The sequence below is a fragment of the Pongo pygmaeus genome, chromosome X (assembly GCF_028885625.2).
Source record: "Pongo pygmaeus isolate AG05252 chromosome X, NHGRI_mPonPyg2-v2.0_pri, whole genome shotgun sequence".
In the NCBI taxonomy this organism is placed as follows: domain Eukaryota; kingdom Metazoa; phylum Chordata; class Mammalia; order Primates; family Hominidae; genus Pongo; species Pongo pygmaeus.
In genome coordinates this window covers 159,956,668-159,978,282 of record NC_072396.2, presented here as the reverse complement: position 1 = coordinate 159,978,282, position 21,615 = coordinate 159,956,668, and the positions used below count along the sequence as shown (strand labels likewise).

The following is a 21,615-nucleotide window of genomic DNA, read 5'->3' as shown; positions in this document are numbered from 1 at the left end:
AGGTTAAGAGACTTATCCAAATCATGCAAATACGATGTGAACCTTGCATGAATTTTGATTCAAACAAACTAAATGTAAAACACTTGAGACGAAATTTTGAACACTGATCAGATTTTGGATATTATGTAATTACTGTTAATGTTTGATATGATGAGGTATTATATTTATGATATTTAGAAATAATTCTTACCTTTTAGAGATACATACTGAAATATGATAAAATGACATTTTGATATTTGTTTCACAATAATTGGTAAAAACCAGCAGAGCTATAATTTGATGATTGTTATAAGTGAGTGATAGATACATGGGGGGATTATTGTACTATATTCTCTACTTGTATATATTCCTGAAAGCGTCCATAATAAAAAGTGAAAAAAAAAATAAGTTCTTATAGAAAAATATGCAGCAAAGAGGCTCATACCATTATGGTTTTGAGATGATTCATACATATTGCAAGCAAAATGGCTTATGTTTCCTTAAATGTAAGGAGAAAAACACAAATAGGTGTTTTCTGTAAAGTTCCACACATCCACTGGTAGTTTTGATTTTCAAATTCAATACATCATTCTCAAGACGGGTTAAAATGCAAACATTTTTAAATGTATGGCCTTAGAAACACACTCATATTTCACGAGATCATCTCCAAGATTAACAATTCTGAGTAAAACTAACCTTTAATAGTGAGTTTTCTTTCTATAAAGTCATTATTCATATATTCAACAAATACTCAGCACCTATTAAGTGCTAGGCCCTGTGAGTATAATGGTGAAGACAGAAGTCTTGCCCTCTGAAAGCTGACTGATACTCTAGTACGGACTGTAGACATGGTAACATGCCACTACAGCAAAATGTGCTAAGATTCTGTGTGTGCGTGTGTGTGTGTGTGTGTGTGTGTGTGTAAGCTTTTAAAGAATAATTCTCGGGGTTGTGGTCATCATGAGACGGTAGATTACACTTGATGGAAATTTATTTCTCATGTCCTATCACTATCTTTCTTAATTCTGAATCCCTGGAAAGCTACTTCTTTAAAATTCCGGTTTAAATGTTGTATTTCATACTACCTAGATTAAAAAAAATAGTAGAAGTGGCACAGAGGAGTTATGGCCACCCCTAATGTTTTGATAAGAATACTTCATTCACATTTCAAAGCTTAAAACCTTTTCTACAAAATAAAAATCCAAAATCTTCCCTTTCCCACCTAAATCACTTGTTTTACAATAAATAAACCCTTTGGAAACAGCCATGAGATACATTATCCTGTACGGCAGAAAACATTCCTGGACAGTATCAGATTTTTCAATTATAGTAATTATGCTGCCAATTTTGTCGGCATAATTATAACACATTTAAATAGCTCTTTCTGTAATGTAAAACCAACTAAAAAAGAAAGTAGACACCAAGATACCAAAATCTTTCATGCTTAAAGGCAAATGTATTCAGTTCCTTTCCATGCAGCACACAATAAGGTTATCTATGTGCTTATTTCTTTTCCAAATCAACAGTTTGGGACAACCTTTCAGGATCCACTCATCCTCCACGGTCAGCCATCTTGCAATGTGTTCTCGTAAGTGTCTTGCATGGGGGTAAAGGAACCTTCTTGTTGGCCTACAGACTGGCCAAGTAGGGGGTGTACTGGGAGGAGAGCTAAGGACTATTGTCTCTTCTGCCACCATCAAGCTCATGGTGCCACATTAACTTGTACCAGCAGATGCTTATAGAAGCCACTTGGATTTGCCATGGCAGGGAGGAAGGCATGGGAGAAGAGGAGGAGGGACTCGATGTCCTATGATGGAGTGTAGAGGCTGCTGGCTGGAAAAAACCAGGAACAATGAACATGAGGTCATCTTCCTTAGGATGCCATGCCAAGCAGAAAGCCTCCGAAAAATCCCCCAGTCACTAGAACATTCTTCTTCACAAATGACACCACCTGAAAACAGAAGATAGTACAATGGGTTGTTTTGCTAAGGATGTTAATAATATTAAGAATCATCTCTATTATACCTATGCCAGTCTTAACAATGTCAATCCCCTCATCGGTTACGTAATTTGCACTTTACCCAAAGGGCAATGGACTTACCTTAATAGTCTATTTAATAATAATTAAATAGACTTACATATGAAAATGACTACTGGCTGGTGTGGGGAGAATAAGACTAGAGGGAGCCTGATGGGAAGGAGGATGCACATCAGGAGGTAGAGACAATGGCTCTTTGAATCAAGGACAAAGAAGGAGAGTTCATGGGGACAGTTATGGGGAAAGAGTAAAGCTGCACTAAATAAACTGGTTACAGAGGCAATTCTGTTTCCAATTTTGCTCCTTCCAACCTCTTTGGCATCTACCCTCCAATAGAGGCTTCTCATTTCCTGAAGTCTCTCCCCTAAATCTCTCCATCCATGCATTCCCCTCTGAAACCTGCTCCCAGGTAGATGCTATAAATTCTCATTCTCACACTTCACCACATCTAAGATGATTAACAGGTGATGTTCTTATTTCCTTAAGTTCCCAGAGCTTCCCACCTCCCCTCTACCCTCCTGGAATAGCTCCCGGTCATCTGAGACTCAGTGCATACATTCAGACACTCTTTATGGCTCCTTAGTCTGTGCTCTACCAATCTCCTGACCACTCCCCACCCTTCCAATTTCAGAGACAATTTTGGTAAGTGGCTCAGACTTCCTCTTTCTCCTAAGTGTGATCACCACCTTAGAAAGTGTTCATATGAACAAGACATCCAACATCCTGGCCTGATCATTTCTTGAACTCAAGTACAGTGACTTCCATCCCCAAACCACCTAAGCTACTCACACCCTGACATTCCCCTAACATTTTTCACACTACCACCCCATCCTCCTAGGACCACTGTCTTCTAACCGTCCAGTAAGCCCTTACTCCAACTATGCCTATGTCTTCCTGCCTCATTTCCACTCCTCCTCCAACTCTCCTGGACCTCTACATTTCCTTAAATGAAGCACTTTTGTCATCTGCCATTGGGGTAAAGAAAAAAAATCATACAACTTCCTGAGAAAATTGGTTTCGTTTATTATTTTTACTACTCTTTCTTCAACTTGCTAATTTGGCTTTCAACTCCACTAAACTGTTCTCACTGAAGTCATCTTGTTGCTAAATACTGAACTAAATCTTCATCCTGTTTCTCAAATCCACCGGCTCTATGAGTAGGAAAACTAGCCACTACATCCCCAGGGCCTGTGACAATGAACTCAATTCCAAATTATCTGGTTACTTTATAACAAACTCCCTGTGTGAGTCAACAGTTGCTTCTAATCAAATATTAACTTTATGCTTTTTATTATATACACTTCCAGTATTATTTTAAAAGTTTTCAGCAAGGTGCCGTGGCTCACACCTGTAATGCCAGCACTTTGGGAGGCCGAGGTGGGAATACTGCTTGAGCCCAGAAGTTTGAGACCAGCCAGGACGACACAGGGAGACCCTGTCTCTCCAAAAAATTTAAAACTTCACCAGGTATGGTGGTACACACCTATAGACCCAGCTACTCAGAAGGCTGAGGTCAGAGGATCGCTTGGTTGAGGCAACAGTGAGCCATGACTGTGCCACTGCACTCCAGCCTGGGCGACAGAGTGAGACCTCTCTTACAAAATTTTTTTTTACTCACTGTGGTGAGTCACTGTGCCCAGCCATGCATTATTTTTTATAAACATTTGAATAATAAAGTTTTCATGAAATAAAAAATGTAACTTTCCTAACTTTGAGGAGAGACGGAAGAAAAGAAAGAGAAACCATCTGGGCTCTGGGCTCCTGTAGATACCCACCTCTGCCAGCTTCCCACTCCGGGTAAAGGCACCAGCTTTGACCAGCCACTTGCCAATCACCAGCACGAAGAGCCACTCACAACATGAGAAGCCTGAGGTGCACACAGGGTATTTCTCCTCCCCTGCACTCAATCTGTCTGTTTTCCCTGTGAGGCTAGAGTGAGCTAATGGGAGAATCTCTCATCACTCCAGGCTACAGAAAGTACCAGCTATCTTCTTGACACCCTGATCCTTGTTTATTTCTCCCCAGTTCAGTGTACTTATTTATTTGCAACATCTGACATATTTCTAAAGGTAATAAAGCAGCAGCAAAAAATATCCTTTTAAAAAGGAAGGACTTCTCCTGTCCCTGCAGTGCCAGGTTATAATCTAACTTGGCTTTAATGAACAAGATCAGGGGTTAGCAAACTACAGCCCATGGGCCAAATCCAATCTGAACCTGTTTTTAAATAAAGTTTTATTGCAACACAGCCACATCCACTTATTTAACATATCATCTATGGCTATTTTGATGATATACAGTGGAGTTGAATACTTGTGACATTTCCACTAGTTATATGCAGAACAAGTAGAGTATGAATGTTTCAGAGATACGCGTGTATAGCAACAAAATGGGACTCAAAATAATTATACTGGCCATATATCCTTCCCACCTACTATGATGCCCCACATTCCTACAAGAACTGGTTAAAGGGATAATCACTCCACAAATGTGCACAGACAAAGGTCACCAAACACTTAATTATCCAGCTTTTAAAAATGTTCTGAAGTGATGATATTCCAAGTTAGTTTTCTCTCATTACTCTAAGTTCTTTGTAATGCTTAAGCCCTGTCCATCACTGAGATATGGTGCAATAGGGTTAAGCCCTGTTTTTGTCTGCACTGTTCACACACTACACATGAACAATGCAAGTCTCACCTCCTCAGCTTTGCTCCTGACCTCAGTAGGTATCTGATTGCTCTTACGGATCTTCAGCTGCTCTTTGGCTTTCTTCATGTCCTTCTCCACTCGTTGCCAGTCAACTTTGATGTACCCAGTATGATTTGCAAGCTACAGTATCAACAATAATGACAACAAGAAATGAGAAACAGATTTGTTATTTCTTTTAGTCAGGATAAATCCTGAAGTAGACTCTTGAAACCCTCTGACTTTCCATTTTTGGAGACATCTGCCATTTGATTCTTTGTATCATGATGACATCCACTCAGCATCCCCCCTATATGCAAAGCCATATGCCTGGCACTAGAAATAACTACTGGCAATTCTTTTAAATTATTTATACTCTTACAACCCTTTTACAAAGAGTTACATAAGATGAAAATCAAGGTGGGGGATCAAGATGTAGGGTGAAGAAATGGACCTTAGAGCCAATACAAATGTTTCCAGAGAATGACTCTGACAATGTGCCCATGAGTGTCAGTTTCCTGACAACGTGAACAGAGCAAAGCATTCAGGCAGTTATTATTGTTGCTTAACAGGAAGAAATCTAGCATCTGGCCCCACAGAGATTTCTCATGAGCAACTTCTTATAAAGGGGTATTAAGAGAACCACATCCAAAGACACCTACAGCATATACCTATTTCCCTTGATAAAAACAACAGGCACAAACACTAAAACTCAGTGTAAATCTGATTCAAGCATGTAGTTTTTTGATGATGGATTAATATCATCCTAGGAATGACGAGAATGACTATAGCCAACCAATCAATGCCCTATCAATATCACTTCTCTCTACCAAATTTTTGGCAAGTCATATCTACCTGGATATCTCAAAATATCTGAAACTAAAAGTCTTCACCTTGCTAGAGTCTCCTCCTGCATTGTTGCTCTTCCTCTAGGCCCTATTTTAGCTAATGGCACCACCAGTCACCCAAACAGGCTAGAGAAAATACTTGTGATGTGTATCATAAACAAAACATTGATACTCAAAAAAGTGAACTTCTTATAGAGATCAGTAAGAAAGAAAATTCACTAAAAATGGGTAAGGGCAATTCAGAGGAAAGTGTCCACGAAAAGGAAAAAGTTCAACCTCACAAGTAATCAAGCCATAGTACCTTTACTTATGAGTCTATAACTGGAAATACACAAAAGTCTATCAACACATGAATGGATAAACAAATTGTATCATATTTACACAATAGAATATTACTTAGTACTAAAAAAGAACAAATTACTTACAGCAACCACATAGTTGAGTATCAACATTTGTATCTAAAAGGAGGCTCTGGTTCATTTACTCCACCCTGTTTATCCCACAAAATCCTGCTATTAAACTGAGAGAATACATGGACTAGCTATTTGTTTTTTTGTATTTTTTCTGTTTTATTATTATTATTATACTTTAAGTTTTAGGGTACATGTGCACAATGTGCAGGTTAGTTACATATGTATACATGTGCCATGCTGGTGTGCTGCACCCATTAACTCGTCATTTAGCATTAGGTATATCTCCTAATGCTATCCCTCACCCCTCCCCCCACCCCACAACAGTCCCCAGAGTGTGATGTTCCCCTTCCTGTGTCCATGTGTTCTCATTGTTCAATTCCCGTCTATGAGTGAGAACATGCGGTGTTTGGTTTTTTGTCCTTGCGATAGTTTACTGAGAATGATGATTTCCAATTTCATCCATGTCCCTACAAAGGACATGAACTCATCATTTTTTATGGCTGCATAGTATTCCATGGTGTATATGTGCCACATTGTCTTAATCCAGTCTATCATTGTTGGACATTTGGGTTGGTTCCAAGTCTTTGCTATTGTGAATAGTGCCGCTATAAACATACGTGTGCATGTGTCTTTATAGCAGCATGATTTATAGTCCTTTCGGTATATACCCAGTAATGGGATGGCTGGGTCAAATGGTATTTCTAGTTCTAGATCCCTGACGAATCGCCACACTGACTTCCACAATGGTTGAACTAGTTTACAGTCCCACCAACAGTGTAAAAGTGTTCCTATTTCTCCACATCCTCTCCAGCACCTGTTGTTTCCTGACTTTTTAATGATCGCCATTCTAACTGGTGTGAGATGGTATCTCATTGTGGTTTTGATTTGCATTTCTCTGATGGCCAGTGATGATGAGCATTTTTTCATGTGTCTTTTGGCTGCATAAATGTCTTCTTTTGAGAAATGTCTGTTCATACCCTTTCCCCACTTTTTGATGGGGTTGTTTGGTTTTTTCTTGTAAATTTGTTTGAGTTCATTGTAGATTCTGGATATTAGCCCTTTGTCAGATGAATAGGTTGTGAAAATTTTCTCCCATTTTGTAGGTTGCCTGTTCACTCTGATGGTAGTTTCTTTTGCTGTGCAGAAGCTCTTTAGTTTAATTAGATCCCATTTGTCAATTTTGGCTTTTGTTGCCATTGCTTTTAGTGTTTTAGACATGAAGTCCTTGCCCACGCCTATGTCCTGAATGGTAATGCCTAGGTTTTCTTCTAGGGTTTTTATGGTTTTAGGTCTAACGTTTAAGTCTTTAATCCATCTTGAATTAATTTTTTATAAGCTGTAAGCAAGGGATCCAGATTCAGCTTTCTACATATGGCTAACCAGTTTTCCCAGCACCATTTATTAAATAGGGGATCCTTTCCCCATTGCTTGTTTTTCTCAGGTTTGTCAAAGATCAGATAGTTGTAGATACACGGCGTTATTTCTGAGGGCTCTGTTCTGTTCCATTGATCTATATCTCTGTTTTGGTACCAGTACCATGCTGTTTTGGTTACTGTAGCCTTGTAGTATAGTTTGAAGTCAGGTAGCATGATGCCTCCAGCTTTGTTCTTTTGGCTTAGGATTGACTTGGTGATGCGGGCTCTTTTTTGGTTCCATATGAACTTTAAAGTAGTTTTTTCCAATTCTGTGAAGAAAGTCATTGGTAGCTTGATGGGGATGGCATTGAATCTATAAATTACCTTGGGCAATATGGCCATTTTCATGATACTGATTCTTCCTACCCATGAACATGGAATGTTCTTCCATTTGTTTGTATCCTCTTTTATTTCATTGAGCAGTGGTTTGTAGTTCTCCTTGAAGAGGTCCTTCACGTCCCTTGTAAGTTGGATTCCTAAATATTTTATTCTCTTTGAAGCAATTGTGCATGGGAGTTCACTCATGATTTGGCTCTCTGTTTGTCTGTTATTGGTGTATAAGAATGCTTGTGATTTTTGTACATTGATTTTGTATCCTGAGACTTTGCTGAAGTTGCTTATCAGCTTAAGGAGATTTTGGGCTGAGACGATGGGGTTTTCTAGATATACAACGATGTCATCTGCAAACAGGAACAATTTGACTTCCTCTTTTCCTAACTGAATACCCTTTATTTCCTTCTCCTGCCTAATTGCCCTGGCCAGAACTTCCAACACTATGTTGAATAGGAGTGGTGAGAGAGGGCATCCCTGTCTTGTGCCTGTTTTCACAATTAAAAGAACTAGAAAAGCAAGAGCAAACACATTCAAAAGCTAGCAGAAGGCAAGAAATAACTAAAATCAGAGCAGAACTGAAGGAAATAGAGACACAAAAACCCTTCAAAAAATTAATGAATCCAGGGGCTGGTTTTTTGAAAGGATCAACAAAATTGATAGACCGCTAGCAAGACTAATAAAGAAGAAAAGAGAGAAGAATCAAACAGACACAATAAAAAATGATAAAGGGGATATCACCACCGATCCCACAGAAATACAAACTACCATCAGAGAATACTACAAACACCTCTACGCAAATAAACTAGAAAATCTAGAAGAAATGGATAAATTCCTTGACACATACACTCTCCCAAGACTAAACCAGGAAGAAGTTGAATCTCTGAAGAGAACAATAACAGGATCTGAAATTGTGGCAATAATCAATAGCTTACCAACCAAAAAGAGTCCAGGACCAGATGGATTCACAGCCAAATTCTACCAGAGGTACAAGGAGGAACTGGTAGCATTCCTTCTGAAACTATTCCAAACAAAAGAAAAAGAGGGAATCCTCCCTAACTCATTTTATGAGGCCAGCATCATCCTGATACCAAAGCAGGGCAGAGACACAACCAAAAAAGAGAATTTTAGACCAATATCCTTGATGATCATTGCTGCAAAAATCCTCAATAAAATACTGGCAAACCAAATCCAGCAGCACATCAAAAAGCTTATCCACCATGATCAAGTGGGCTTCATCCCGGGGATGCAAGGCTGGTTCAATAGACGCAAATCAATAAATATAATCCAGCATATAAACAGAACCAAAGACAAAAACCACATGATTATCTCAATAGATGCAGAAAAGGCCTTTGACAAAATTCAACAACCCTTCATGCTAAAAACTCTCAATAAATTAGGTATTGATGGGACGTATCTCAAAATAATAAGAGCTATCTATGACAAATCCACAGCCAATATCATACTAAATGGGCAAAAACTGGAAGCATTCCCTTTGAAAACTGGACTAGCTATTTGAAGGCTCTTACATAAAAACAGCGACATTCAGATTGGAGAAGACCAGAATTCAAAGCACCACCAAACTGGTGGCGTGTTTCCTGCTTTTCCTGCAGTATCGCCTAGCCTAACCTCAAGGCAGGACTCAAGAAACATCTGACAAAATTCAACACAAATTCATGATAAAAGTCTCAGAGAAAGAGGAATAGAGGGGAACTTCCTCAACTTGATAAAGAACATCTACATAAAAATCCCTGCAGCTAACACTGTACATAATGGTGAAAGAATGAATGCAGGGAACAAGGCAAAGCTGTCCGCCCTCTCCACTCCTATTAAATATCGTATGAGAAGTGAATTCAGAGTCAGCACAGCAAGGCAAGAAAAAGAATTAGGAGGCATCCTGATTCACAAGGAAGAGGTCAAACTGTCTCCAATCATAGACATCTTTGTCTACATAGAAAGTTTCATAGACTTCAACAAAAAACAAAAACTCCTAGACTAAAAAAGTGAGTTTAGCAGGGTCACAGGATACAAATTCACACAAAACCAACTGAATTTCTATATGCTAGCAATTTGAACTGGAAATGAAAAATGTTTAAATGATTTACAACAATGGGAGCAAAAAATAATTAAATATTAGGTACAAATCAAATAAAACATACAGGATCTGTATACTGAGAACTACAAAATGATGAAGAAAGAACTCAAAGACAACCGAAATAAATGGAGAGACACATCATGTACATGGAATGGAATACTCAACACAGAAATGATGCCCAGTTCTCTCCAAATTATCTATAGATTTACTGCAATCCAAAATCACAAATCCCAGTAGGATTTCTTATAGATAATAAATAAGCCGGTTCTAAAATTTATATGGAAAGGCAAAGGATCTGGAATCACCAAAATGAATCTGAAAAAGAACAGAGTTGGGGGAATCACACTACCTGATTTAAGATTTACTATAATGCTACAGTAGTCAAGACAGTGTGTGATACTGAAGAAGAGACACACACACAGACCAACAGAACAGAATAAAAAGTACAGAAACAGACGTGGACAACTAGAACAAACTGATTTTTTACAAGGGTGCAAAAGTAGTAATGGTGGTGGTGAAGTCCCCTGGGTGGCCCAGGCCAGGATTGCGAGGTGACTTCCTGCTCTCCTTGGCATTACTGGGGGACTGTACTGCAGGGGCAAAGCAACACCAGAACTGGGAAAAGCGGCCTCTCCCGCTGCAAGGTCCCTCCAGCGCCCTCTACTGACAAAGCTCAACATCCTACTTCCATTGCAGCACAACAAGTAGAGGGAGCCGAATAAACTGAAAACTGGCAAGCGTTGCTGCTGGGCTCTGAAAGCTGCAAAAAGTGCTGGAAATGATCTACAGCTTGGTAAGAAAAAGCAACTACATTCATAAAGACGTGAAGGAAAAATTTCACTGTTCACAGATGGCATAAAAAGATTTTATAGACAAAACCCAAAAGAATCCCAGACAAGTCAGAAATAAGAGACTTTTTTAACAAGGTGGCTGGCTGAAAGAGCAACATAAAATATCAACTGTATTTCAACACACTAGCATGAATCAGAATGTATAGTTTTAAAAATCGTATCATCCACAAGAGCAACTAAAGTTATAAGGTATCCAGTAATAAAACTGAATCACAGATGTACAAGATCTATACGGAAAAATAATAAAAAGTCTATTCAAAGGCATTAAAGAAGACCTAAATAATTGGAGAGAAAACCCATGTTCACAGATAGAATACTCAATATCATAAGCGATATCTACATCGTTCCAATGCAATTCCGATAAAAATTTCAACAGGATTTTTGAAAATAACTGACAAGTCTGATCTAAAATTTAGATGAATGAGCAGAAACAAAAGTAGCTGCAACACTCCTGAAGAATAAGGTGGAGGAATTTGCATTACCAAATATTAAGCTTTAGTACTGTCATAAAGATAGAAAGTTGACCAGTGGAACAGAACACAGAAACCAGAGTCACAGCCACACATACATGGGTTCTGATATATGAAAGAGACAATGCTGCAAATGTTGGGAATGGGAAGAATTTCTCACTAAATTCTGCTCAATTATCAGTATGGAAAAAAGGAAACTGGATCCCTATGTCAAACTATAACTTGTGATATAACCGATCTCCCAACATTATGCTTGCCTCTTGCTCTCACTCCTCTGGTGACAGATAACGTGAGTGCCTGCCACAGATTCTCCATGCCTCACCTTTGCAGCAAAGCAGTGTCCCTGTACGCCTTGAATACTGGAATTATCCAACACCAAAATGTCATTTTGAGGTGCCTTTCTGGCGACATTTTCAATACCAATTATTTCTGTCAGGGCCCCAAAAAGAAACAGAGGACACACTCAAATTAAGACATTTCAAAGCAATATTAAAATGTTTATGAAGTTTGGGGCAGCATATAAAGGAAACCACAGGGATAGAGCTGTTACTGCACTTCCACCTGAAGGGTCAAGGGGAAGGAGAGAGAGGTGTGAGGAGGGGCCCCACCTTGCAGGGAGTCTGACCTGTACAGCAACAGAGCCAGCACCTAACAAGCCCACAGGGAAGCAGCCAACAAAAGTGAGAGGCTTGGGCAACAAAGGAGAGTTTCTGGAGAACTGAGGTCACGGCAGTGTGAAGAAGCCTATACTGACACAGGGACCACATGGAAGAGCACTGAGACTATGGACAGGGGGGAAATAAGGAGAGGAGGAGGGAAGACAAACACAGACAGAGATACAAAGAGGCCCCACAAGTCCAGACCTACCCCAACCCTCTGATCATCTGTCCTGTAAGCACATGAGACTCTGATCCACAAGGACCTACCTTAACCCTCCCCAAACTCCTGTAACCACGACAGAGAATAAAGTGATCATGATTTGAAGCCATTAGGTTTGGGGGAATTTGTCATGTAGCAATACCACACTCAACCCAGCTACAGCCAGTTACCAGCTTCCCTCTTCAATACATTTGATTTTCACCTGACCTATCTGCAAAACTCACTCCAATTATGGTGCTAATGCAGAACTTACCTTGCAAAAGTGAGGGCTGCCAACTGTGGGAAGAGACAAACGGCTGTGAATTCAGAGACTCTGGCATGATTCAGCAAGTTATGGCTCCCACAGCACAGCAGCTCTATGCACCGCTGCACAGCAGAATCACCTCAGGAGTTTTAAGTTTTCCAATGAAATCAGACTGTGGGTCAGGAGTGGCACACATTGGCTCTTTTAAAAACTCCTAGGTGATTCCAATGTGGAGCCAAATTTGAATACCAATGCCGCAGAGCTAAGAAATGTATACCTAATACAATCAAATGTCAGTTTTCTTTTGTTTTTGGAGAAACTGCTCCCTTTTCCAAGTCTTGCTTGTTAGTCTCTCCTAAACAGTCTCAGAGAACTGGCAACCACTGGTTCTGAAACTATGGGTCAAGGAGACAGCAGACGACATCTGACTGTACTGTCACTTAGCTCCCATTTCTCATCACATGCTCAACGTCCCCTCTGTAAAAGCTAGCTATATTAGCATATGAGACTAAATCATCACAGCACACTTGTATTTTTGAAATCACATCTGCTTAATAATTCAGCTGGTCTTAAAAACTCTTTTAAGGGAGCTATGATAAGGAATTTGCACTTCTGTCCCCAAATGAGGAAATAAAATGTGACTGGCAAATAACATTTACTAGTATAATGAATAAAATTTGACTCAAAGGGTCACTAGCATTTAAAATAGTACATGAAAACAAGTGCAAAGGCTAGTCTAGTGTGACATAGCCAGGACTGTATTACAACTCCCCACACCACATTCCTTAATGGGCAGGTGGAATTTCCAAACATCTGAGAACATTTCACATACAGACCTGAAGGAGAAAAAATCCACCTCCCACAGCTGTTGCAGCCAACTTTCCAACCTTCTGGAATATGAAACCCGTGCACCTACAAAAACAAACCAACATCAGACAAATTGATGAGCTGTCAGTTACATACAAACATGCATTTCTGGCAATGTTCATATCTTACTTAGCTTAAGATGATCTAGCTCCTTCCTACCCCCTACATAAAGCCAGCCCCAAGAGGAGCATCAAAGGAAATCAAATCTTGGCTTTACGAATCTTGTGGTCTTGAGTAAGTCCCTTAAAACTCTCAGGTTATATTTTTAAAAGATGACTCTCGCTACATTGTGGAGAAGAGATTAAAGGGGGAGGACGAAGGCAGAGACTCTAGTTAAGAGGGTGAAGTAGCTACTTCCAGAAGAGAAGTGAATGCCAATGGGCCGAGGTAGAGATGGCAAGGAGGGAGCAGACCTGAGGAACTGTTTGTGAAGAAAAAAATAAAACACTCCTGAGTTTGGGACAGGATGGATGCAAGGGATAAGGCACAAGATTCTGTCCTGAATGTGGCATTTTTTACAATATAAAAACAAGGAAGAGAAATAGAGGAAAAGGTGGGGGAAGGGAGGGGAGGAGATAATGTCATTTTGAATATGTTGAATGCAAAATGTCCATATGATATCTGAGTGGCAACATCTCGTAGCCAGTTTAATACAATTATGCATTTCTTTATTATTGTCTATCTTCCTGCCCCCACCCGATACTAAAATGTAAGCTTCATGAAGGCAGAGATTTTGTTGTGTTCATTGCTGAACACATATCAGCTGTAATCATTAACCATTGTTGAAAAAATCCTCCCTAGACTCCAATTCTCCAGCCACCTTCCCTTTTCTCTGCTCTCCTTTACAGCAAAACTACTTTGAGGCCGTCTCTTTCGTCCTGTGTCCATATTCTCTCACATCTACACCATTCAGGCTCTTGTCCCATGACTTCAATGAAACCATTCCTATCAAGGTTACCACTGATCTTGACCTTACCAAATACTAGTGTTCATTTCTCAGCTTTAATCTCATCTGACTTACAGCAGCTTTTGACACAGTTGATTACTCTCTCCTTTTTTTAAAAAAGGAATTTTATTGTGTATATTTGAGGTTTACAACATGATGTTATGGGATACATATAGACAAGTAAAGTGGTCACTATAATGAATCAGATTAATATATCTATCATCTCACATAGTTACTTTTTTGTGATAAGAGCAGCTAAAATCCACTTAATTCACAGAAATCCCTAAGGCAATACAATTGCATTAGCTGCAGTCCTCATGCTGTACATTGGATCTCTAGACTTGCTCCTCTTACATATTTGCTACTTTGTATCCTTTGACCTACATCTTCCCATTTCCTCCCATCCTATCCCTGGTAACCAGTTTTATTTCTTTATATTTATTATATGATACAACTGTATATATGACTTTTTCCCCGCGCATATGAGATCATGCAGTATTTTGTCTTTCTATGTCTGGCTTATTTCACTTAGCATAATGTCCTCCAAAATCTATGCTATGGCAAACAGCACAATCTCCTTTTTTAAGGCTAAATAGTATCCCATTGTATACACATTTTCTCTATCCATTCATCCACTGATGGACACTTAGGATGTTTCCATATCTTGGCTATTATAAATTAATGCTGCACTGAACATGAGAGGGCAGATATCTTTATGAGGTGGTGATTTCATTTCCTTGGGGTATATACTCATAAGAGGAATTGCTGGGTCGCATGGTAGTTCTAATTTTAATTTCTTTAGGAACCTCCATACTGTTTTCCATAATGGTTGTACCAATCTACATTCCCACCAACAGTGTACTAGGGTTCCTTTTTCTCCACACCCTCATCAACAATTATCTCTTGTCTTTTTGATAACAGCCATTCTAACAAGTGTCAGTTGATATCTCATTGTGGTTTTAATTTACATTACCCTGATAATTGGTGATGCTAAGCATCTTTTCATATACCTCTGGTGGCCATTTCTATGCCTTCTTTGGGGAAACGTCTGTTCAGGTCTTTTCCCCATTTTTTAAATCAGGGAATTTAAATTTGTTGTTCTGCTATTGTACTCTCTCCTCCTTGACATCTTTTTGCTCTGAAATACCATTCTCTCTTGGTTTTCCTCATATATCACTGGGCATTCCTTATCAGACAATTTTGCTGAGTCCTCCTCTTTCTGACTTCTGAATGTTAGGTTGTTGCGAGGCTCAGTCCTAGAACCTCTTTGCTCTGTGTATTCTCTTTCTATCTGCTGGGTCTATACCATGATGTAGGTTACTGTTACAGTAACCTACCTCTGAGTACAGTAACCTATACCTCTGATGTAGGTTACTGTTACAGCTCCTCATCTGGACTCCTTACCTCCACTTTTGCCCCCTAGAATCTATTCTCAATATAGCAGCTCATACAGTCCTAAAACAGGGGTCAACAAACCGCAGCCTGGGAGCCAAATCCTGCCAGATGTCTCTTTGTAAATCAAGTTGCAACAGAGATTGTGTGATCCATAAAGCCTACAATATATACCATATGGGCTCTTTACAGAAAAACTTTGCTGACCCCTGCTCTAAAATGTAAGATCAAGGTACACTTCTGCTCATAACCTTCCAGTAGCTTCCCTCCTCACTGAGAGAAAGTTAAACCTTACACTTAACATCTTGTCTCCCATTACCTCGCTACCCTCATTGTCTACTGTTCTCCCCTTATTACATTTCAGCTCAGTAAGAGAAAGAACTACAAATACAACAATGCATGGAGAACCTCATAAGACTTTTAATCTTTTTTAAACAAAAGTTAGATGTCAGGCAGTATATTTCTGAAGTGACTCTGAAATTGGAAGGGTGGTAGGACCAGTAAATAAATGATAAGGGTCCATTTTAAGAGCATTCCACTGTTCAGACTTACTAAAGTATAATCAGAGTAACTGATACATATTTAGAATGATTACAGATTTTTGCTGTTACAAAAATTGTTGCACTGTTTATAACACCTGGCTTTTTCTCTTTTTAAAACAAAACACACATTTTAAATAAAGCCTAATAATAAAGCAAGACCCAAAAAGATCAAGTGATTTCTAAGTAACTGCATCCAAGAACAAGAATCAAGCACATTTATAAGAATAAAAAATATCTAGCACCCAATGAAGTAAAATTCATAATATCTGCCATCTAATTAAAAACTACCAGGCTTGCAAGGCAGAAAAATACCACGATAAAAAAAAAATAAACTAAAAGAAACCCAGAAATGATACTGATGAAAAAATGAGTAGACAAAAGCATTAAAAGTTATTACAATTATATTCCATATGTTCAAGAAGCTAGAGAAAAGATTGCACATAATAAGTAGAGGCAAGGAAGCTCTTTTAAAAACATGCAAATCTTGGCTGGGTACAGTGGCTCATGCCTGTAATCCCAGTACTTTAGGAGGCCAAGGCAAGAGGATTGCTTGAGCCCAGGTGTTTAAGGCCAGCCTGGGCAACATAGTGAGTCCTCATCTCTCTAAAAATAACTTTTTTAAATTAGCCAGGCACAGTGGCATGCACCTGCAGTTCCACTAGTCAAGAGGCTGAGATGGGAGGATCTCTTGAGCCCAGGAGGTAGAGGTTGCAGTGAGCTGTGATTGTGCCACTGCACTCCAGCCTAAGCAACAGAGCAAGAAAGTCTCAAAAAAAAGATGCAAATCAAACTTATAGAAATAAAAACTACAATGTCTGAGACGAAAAATATAGCAGTTTAGACACTGTAGAAGATTAATAAACTTCATGAAATAGCAATAAAAACTATCAAAAATGAAACAGAAAAGAGACAAAAAAAAATGAAAATGGTTGATACTGAACTATAGTTAGACAAGATGTTACCATGGGGGGAACTGGGGAATGGGTATAAGACCTCTATGGATTATTTCTAACTGCATGTGAATCTACAATTATCTCAAAATAAAGTTTTTAAAAAGTAAGCAGTATTAATGAACTGTGGAAAAACTTCACACACCCTAATAAATGTGTAATTGGAATCACTGAAGGAGGACAGAAAAAAATATTTGAAGGACGACAGAAAATATTCCAAGCTTCGTGAAAACTATAAATCCACAGATCCAAAAAGCTCAATTAAATCTAAGCAAAAGAAACAAAGAAGGCCAGGCATGGTGGCTCACACCTGTAATCGCAGCACTTTGGGAGGCTGAGGCAGGAGGATCACCTGAGGTCAGGAGTTCGAGACCAGCCTGGCCAACATGGTGAAACCCCATCTCTACTAAAAATACAAAAATTAGCCAGGCGCGGTGGTGCACACCTGTAATCCCAGCTACTCCGGAGGCTGAGGCACAAGAATCACCTGAACCTGGGAGGTGGAGGTTGCAGTGAGCTGAGATCATGCCACTGCATTCCAGCCTGGGTGACAGAGAAAGAGTCCATCTCAAAAAAAAAAAAAAAAAAAAAGATAGAAAAAGAAAACTGTAGCAAGGTACAACATAAACAAACTTCTTAAAACAAATGGTAAAGAGGAAATCTTTTTTTCCTTTCTTTTTTTTTTTTTTTTGAGATGGAGTCTCACTCTGTCGCCCAGGGTGGAGTGCAGTGGCACAATCTCGGCTCACTGCAAGCTCCACCTCCCGGGTTCACGCCATGCTCCTGCCTCAGCCTCCCGAGTAGCTGGGACTACAGGCGCCTGCCACCACGACCGGCTAATTTTTTGTATTTTTTAGTAGAGACGGGGTTTCACCGTGTTAGTGAGGATGGTCTCAATCTCCTGACCTCATGTTCCACCCGCCTCAGCCTCCCAAAGTGCTGGGATTACAGGCGTGAGCCACCGCGCCCGGCCTAGAGGAAATCTTAAAAGGAGCCTGAAGGGGGGAAAAAAGAGGTATTAGGTACAGAGGAATAAAGTCTGAAGTGAACACATTTCTCACAGAAAATAATACAAAGCCAAAAGACAATGAAATAACATTTTTAATGTACTGAAAAAAAAGCAACAACCCTGTAAATCTAGAATTCTACACTAAGTGATCTTGCAAAAACAGAAATGAAATAAAGACCTTTTTCACAGATACAAAACCTGAAAAAAAAAAAATCCCCAGCAGACCAGCAATATAAGAAATGTTAAAGGAAGTCTTTCAGGCAGGGGAAAATGATATCATATAGAAATCAGGATCCACACAAAGGCATGAAGAGCACAAGAAATGGAAACTATGGAGTGAAATGTGAAAGGCTTCCTTCTTGTTATTAAAAACTATAAAAATTCAACATTTAATGCAAAAATAATAAGAATGTATTATGAATTTATGTAAAAGTAAAATTTATAGCAATGAAAACAAAGGGGGAAGGGGAAAATGGAAGCATACTGTTATATCATATATGAAGCGTTAGATTTCTTGAAGGCAGACTACAAGTAGAAGATGTCTCCTATAAACCCTAAAGCAACCACTAAAATTACACAACAAATAGTTATAGCTAATAAGCCAACAAAGGACATAAACGTAATTATGAAAATATCCATGAAAATAGAATTATGAAAACGGAATTGAAAATATTTGATCTAAGCAACAAAAAAAATAAATTGGACCTCATCAAAATTAAAAATAAATTGGACTTCATCAAAATTAAAAACTTTCTTGTATCAAAGAACATTATCAAAACAGTGAAAAGACAAGTTAGAGAACAGGACAAAATATTTGCAAATCGTGTCTGGTAAGGGTCTAGAATCCAGAACATATAAAGAACTCTTACAACTCAATAACAAAAAGATAAACCCAATTAAAAAATGGGCAAAGGACTTGAGTTGACATTTATCTGGAGAAGATATACAAATGGCCAGGAAGTACATGAAAAGATGCTCAAAAGTTAGGTGGGTCCTCAAAAAAGTAAACATAGCATTATCATATGATCCAACAATTCCACTCCTGGGTATATACAAAAAAATAGAAGATCTAAAAATAGGTATTGAAAAAATACTTATACCCAATGTTCATAGCAGCATTATTCACAACAGTCAAAAGGTGGAAACACTCCAGATGTCCACCAACAGATGTATGGATGAACAAACTGTGGCATATACATACAGTGAATCCTATTGAGCTATAAAATGGAATGAAGTAGCAATATATGTACACTATAACATGCATGAACCTCAAAAGCATTATGCTAAGTGAAAGAAGCCAAGCACGAAAGTTCACCCATTGCATGATTCAATCTATATGAAATATTCAGAATAGGTCAATCCATAAGGACAGAAAGCAGACTGTGGTTGCCAGGAGTTGTAGGAAGGAAGAATTAGGAGTAACTGCTCAATGGGTACTCAGTTTTACTTGGAGGTGATAAAAGTATTTTAAAACCATATAGAGACAGTGGTTGTACAATATTATGAATGTACTAAGTTGTACTATTCACTTTAAAATGGTTAGTTTTATGTTATGTGAATTTCACCTCAGTATATATGTACACACATATATAACATATATATTTATATTATACACACACACACAAATACTTGATCCAAAAGAAAGCAAAAAATGAAAACAAAGAACAGATTAAATACCAAGATGGTAATTTTGAACCCAGTAATAACAAAAACAAACGTCCCACTTACAAAATATATACACTTATGAATAAATCTAGCCAAGAAGGCAAAAGGTCCATACACTGAAAACTATAGAAGGCTGATGAAAGAAATTGAAGACAACACAAACAAACAGAAAGATATTCCATGTTCATGAATTGGAAGAATTAAAATTGCTAAAATCTCCATACCTCCCAAAGCAATCCATAGATTCAATGCAATCCACATCAAAATTCCAATGACATTTTTCACAGAAAGAGGAAAAAAAATCCTAAAATTCACATGGAAGTACAAAAGACCCCTAATAGCCAAAGCAATCTTGAGCAAAAAGAACAAAGTTGGAGGCATCATCATACTACCTGATCTCAAAATATACTACAAAGCTATAGTAACCAAAACAACATGGTCCTGGTATTAAAAACAAACACATAGACCAACGGATCAGAATAGAGAGCCCAGAAATAAATCCATGTATTTACAGTCAACTGATTTTTGACAAAGATGCCAAGAACACACAACAGGGAAAGGATAGTCTCTTCAAAAAATGGTCCTAAGTAAACTGTTTATCCACATGCAAAAGAGACCCTCATCTCAAACCATTGCAAAAATCAACTGGAAACAGATTAAATACTTAAATATAAGACCTGAAACTCTAAAACTGCTAGAAGAAAACAGGGAGAAAGCTCCATGACACTGGTCTGCACAAATATTTTTTGGATATGACCCGAAAAGCAAAGGCAACAAAAGGCAAAAATAGACAAATGGGATTACATAAAACTAAAAAGCTTCTGTACTGCAAAGGAATCAACAGAGTGAAGAGACAACCTAAAGAATGGGAGAAAATATTTGCAAAGCATATATCTGATAAGAGATTAATATAAAAGATATACAAGGGATTAAACAACTCAATTGTAAAAATACAACCTGATTTAAAAATGGGCAAAGGACCTGAATAGACATTTCTCAGAAGAAGACATACAAACATACAAATGGCCAATAAATAAGGTATATAAAAAAAATGCTCAACATCACTAATCATGAGGAAAATGCAAACCACAATGAGATATCACCTCACACCTGTTAGGATGGCTATCATCAAAAAGACAAGAGATAACAAGTGTTGGTGAGGATGTAGAGAAAAGGAAATCTTTGTACACTGTTGGTAGGAATGTAAATTAGTAGAGCCATTATGGAAAACTGTATGGAGACTCCTCAATAAATTAAAAATAGTAGAACTAATAACATATGATTCAGCAATCACACTACTGGGTATACAGCCAAAGGATATGAAGTCAGTACATTAAAGAGGTATCTGCATTCCGATGTTCACTGCAACTATTCACAATATGCAAGATATAGACAACTTAAGTGTCCATCAAAAGATGGATAATGAAAATGTAGTATATTACATAATGGAATACTGTTCAACCCTTAAAAAGGAAATCTTGATATTTGTGACAACATGGATTAACCTGTAGGACATTATGCTACGTAAAATAAGTCAGGCACAGAAAGAAAAATACCAAATGGTCTCACTTATATGTGGAATCTAAAAAAGTCAAATTCATAGAAACAGAGAATGGTGGTGACCAAAGGTTGTGGGGTGGTTGGGGAAATGTTGGTCAAGGACACAAAAATTCCAGTTAGGAGGAAGAAGTTTAGGATATCTACTGTATATCATGGTGACTACAGTTAATAACAACATATTATATATTTGAAAATTGCTATAAGAGTAGGTTTTAAGTGTTCTCACCACAAAAACATGGTTAGTATGTGAGGTAATACATGTTAAATAGCTTGATTTAGCCATTCCACAACGTATACATATATCAAAACATCATGTACGCCACAAATAAATACAATTTTGGTGTTGCTGTTTTGTTTCCTTTTTGAGACTGGGTCTCATTCTGTCACCCCGGCTGGATGGAGTACAGTGGCATGATCTTGGCTCATTACAACCTCCCCCT

At 38.4% G+C, this 21,615-nt stretch overlaps 1 protein-coding gene across 1 annotated transcript in view; it reads right to left on the bottom strand.

Annotated features, from left to right (window-relative positions):
• Positions 1-1,415: 1,415 nt before the first annotated feature.
• The window catches only part of FUNDC2 (FUN14 domain containing 2), a 31,533-nt gene continuing 11,333 nt past the window's right edge, over positions 1,416-21,615 (bottom strand). The window contains exons 3-5 of the mRNA XM_054471990.2: positions 13,081-13,156; positions 4,712-4,843; positions 1,416-1,930 (exon numbers count right to left, since the gene is read on the bottom strand). Of these exons, the coding sequence (XP_054327965.1) occupies positions 1,853-1,930; positions 4,712-4,843; positions 13,081-13,156 (286 nt within the window). The 3' untranslated portion in view covers positions 1,416-1,852. The remainder of the gene's footprint in view (positions 1,931-4,711; positions 4,844-13,080; positions 13,157-21,615) is intronic.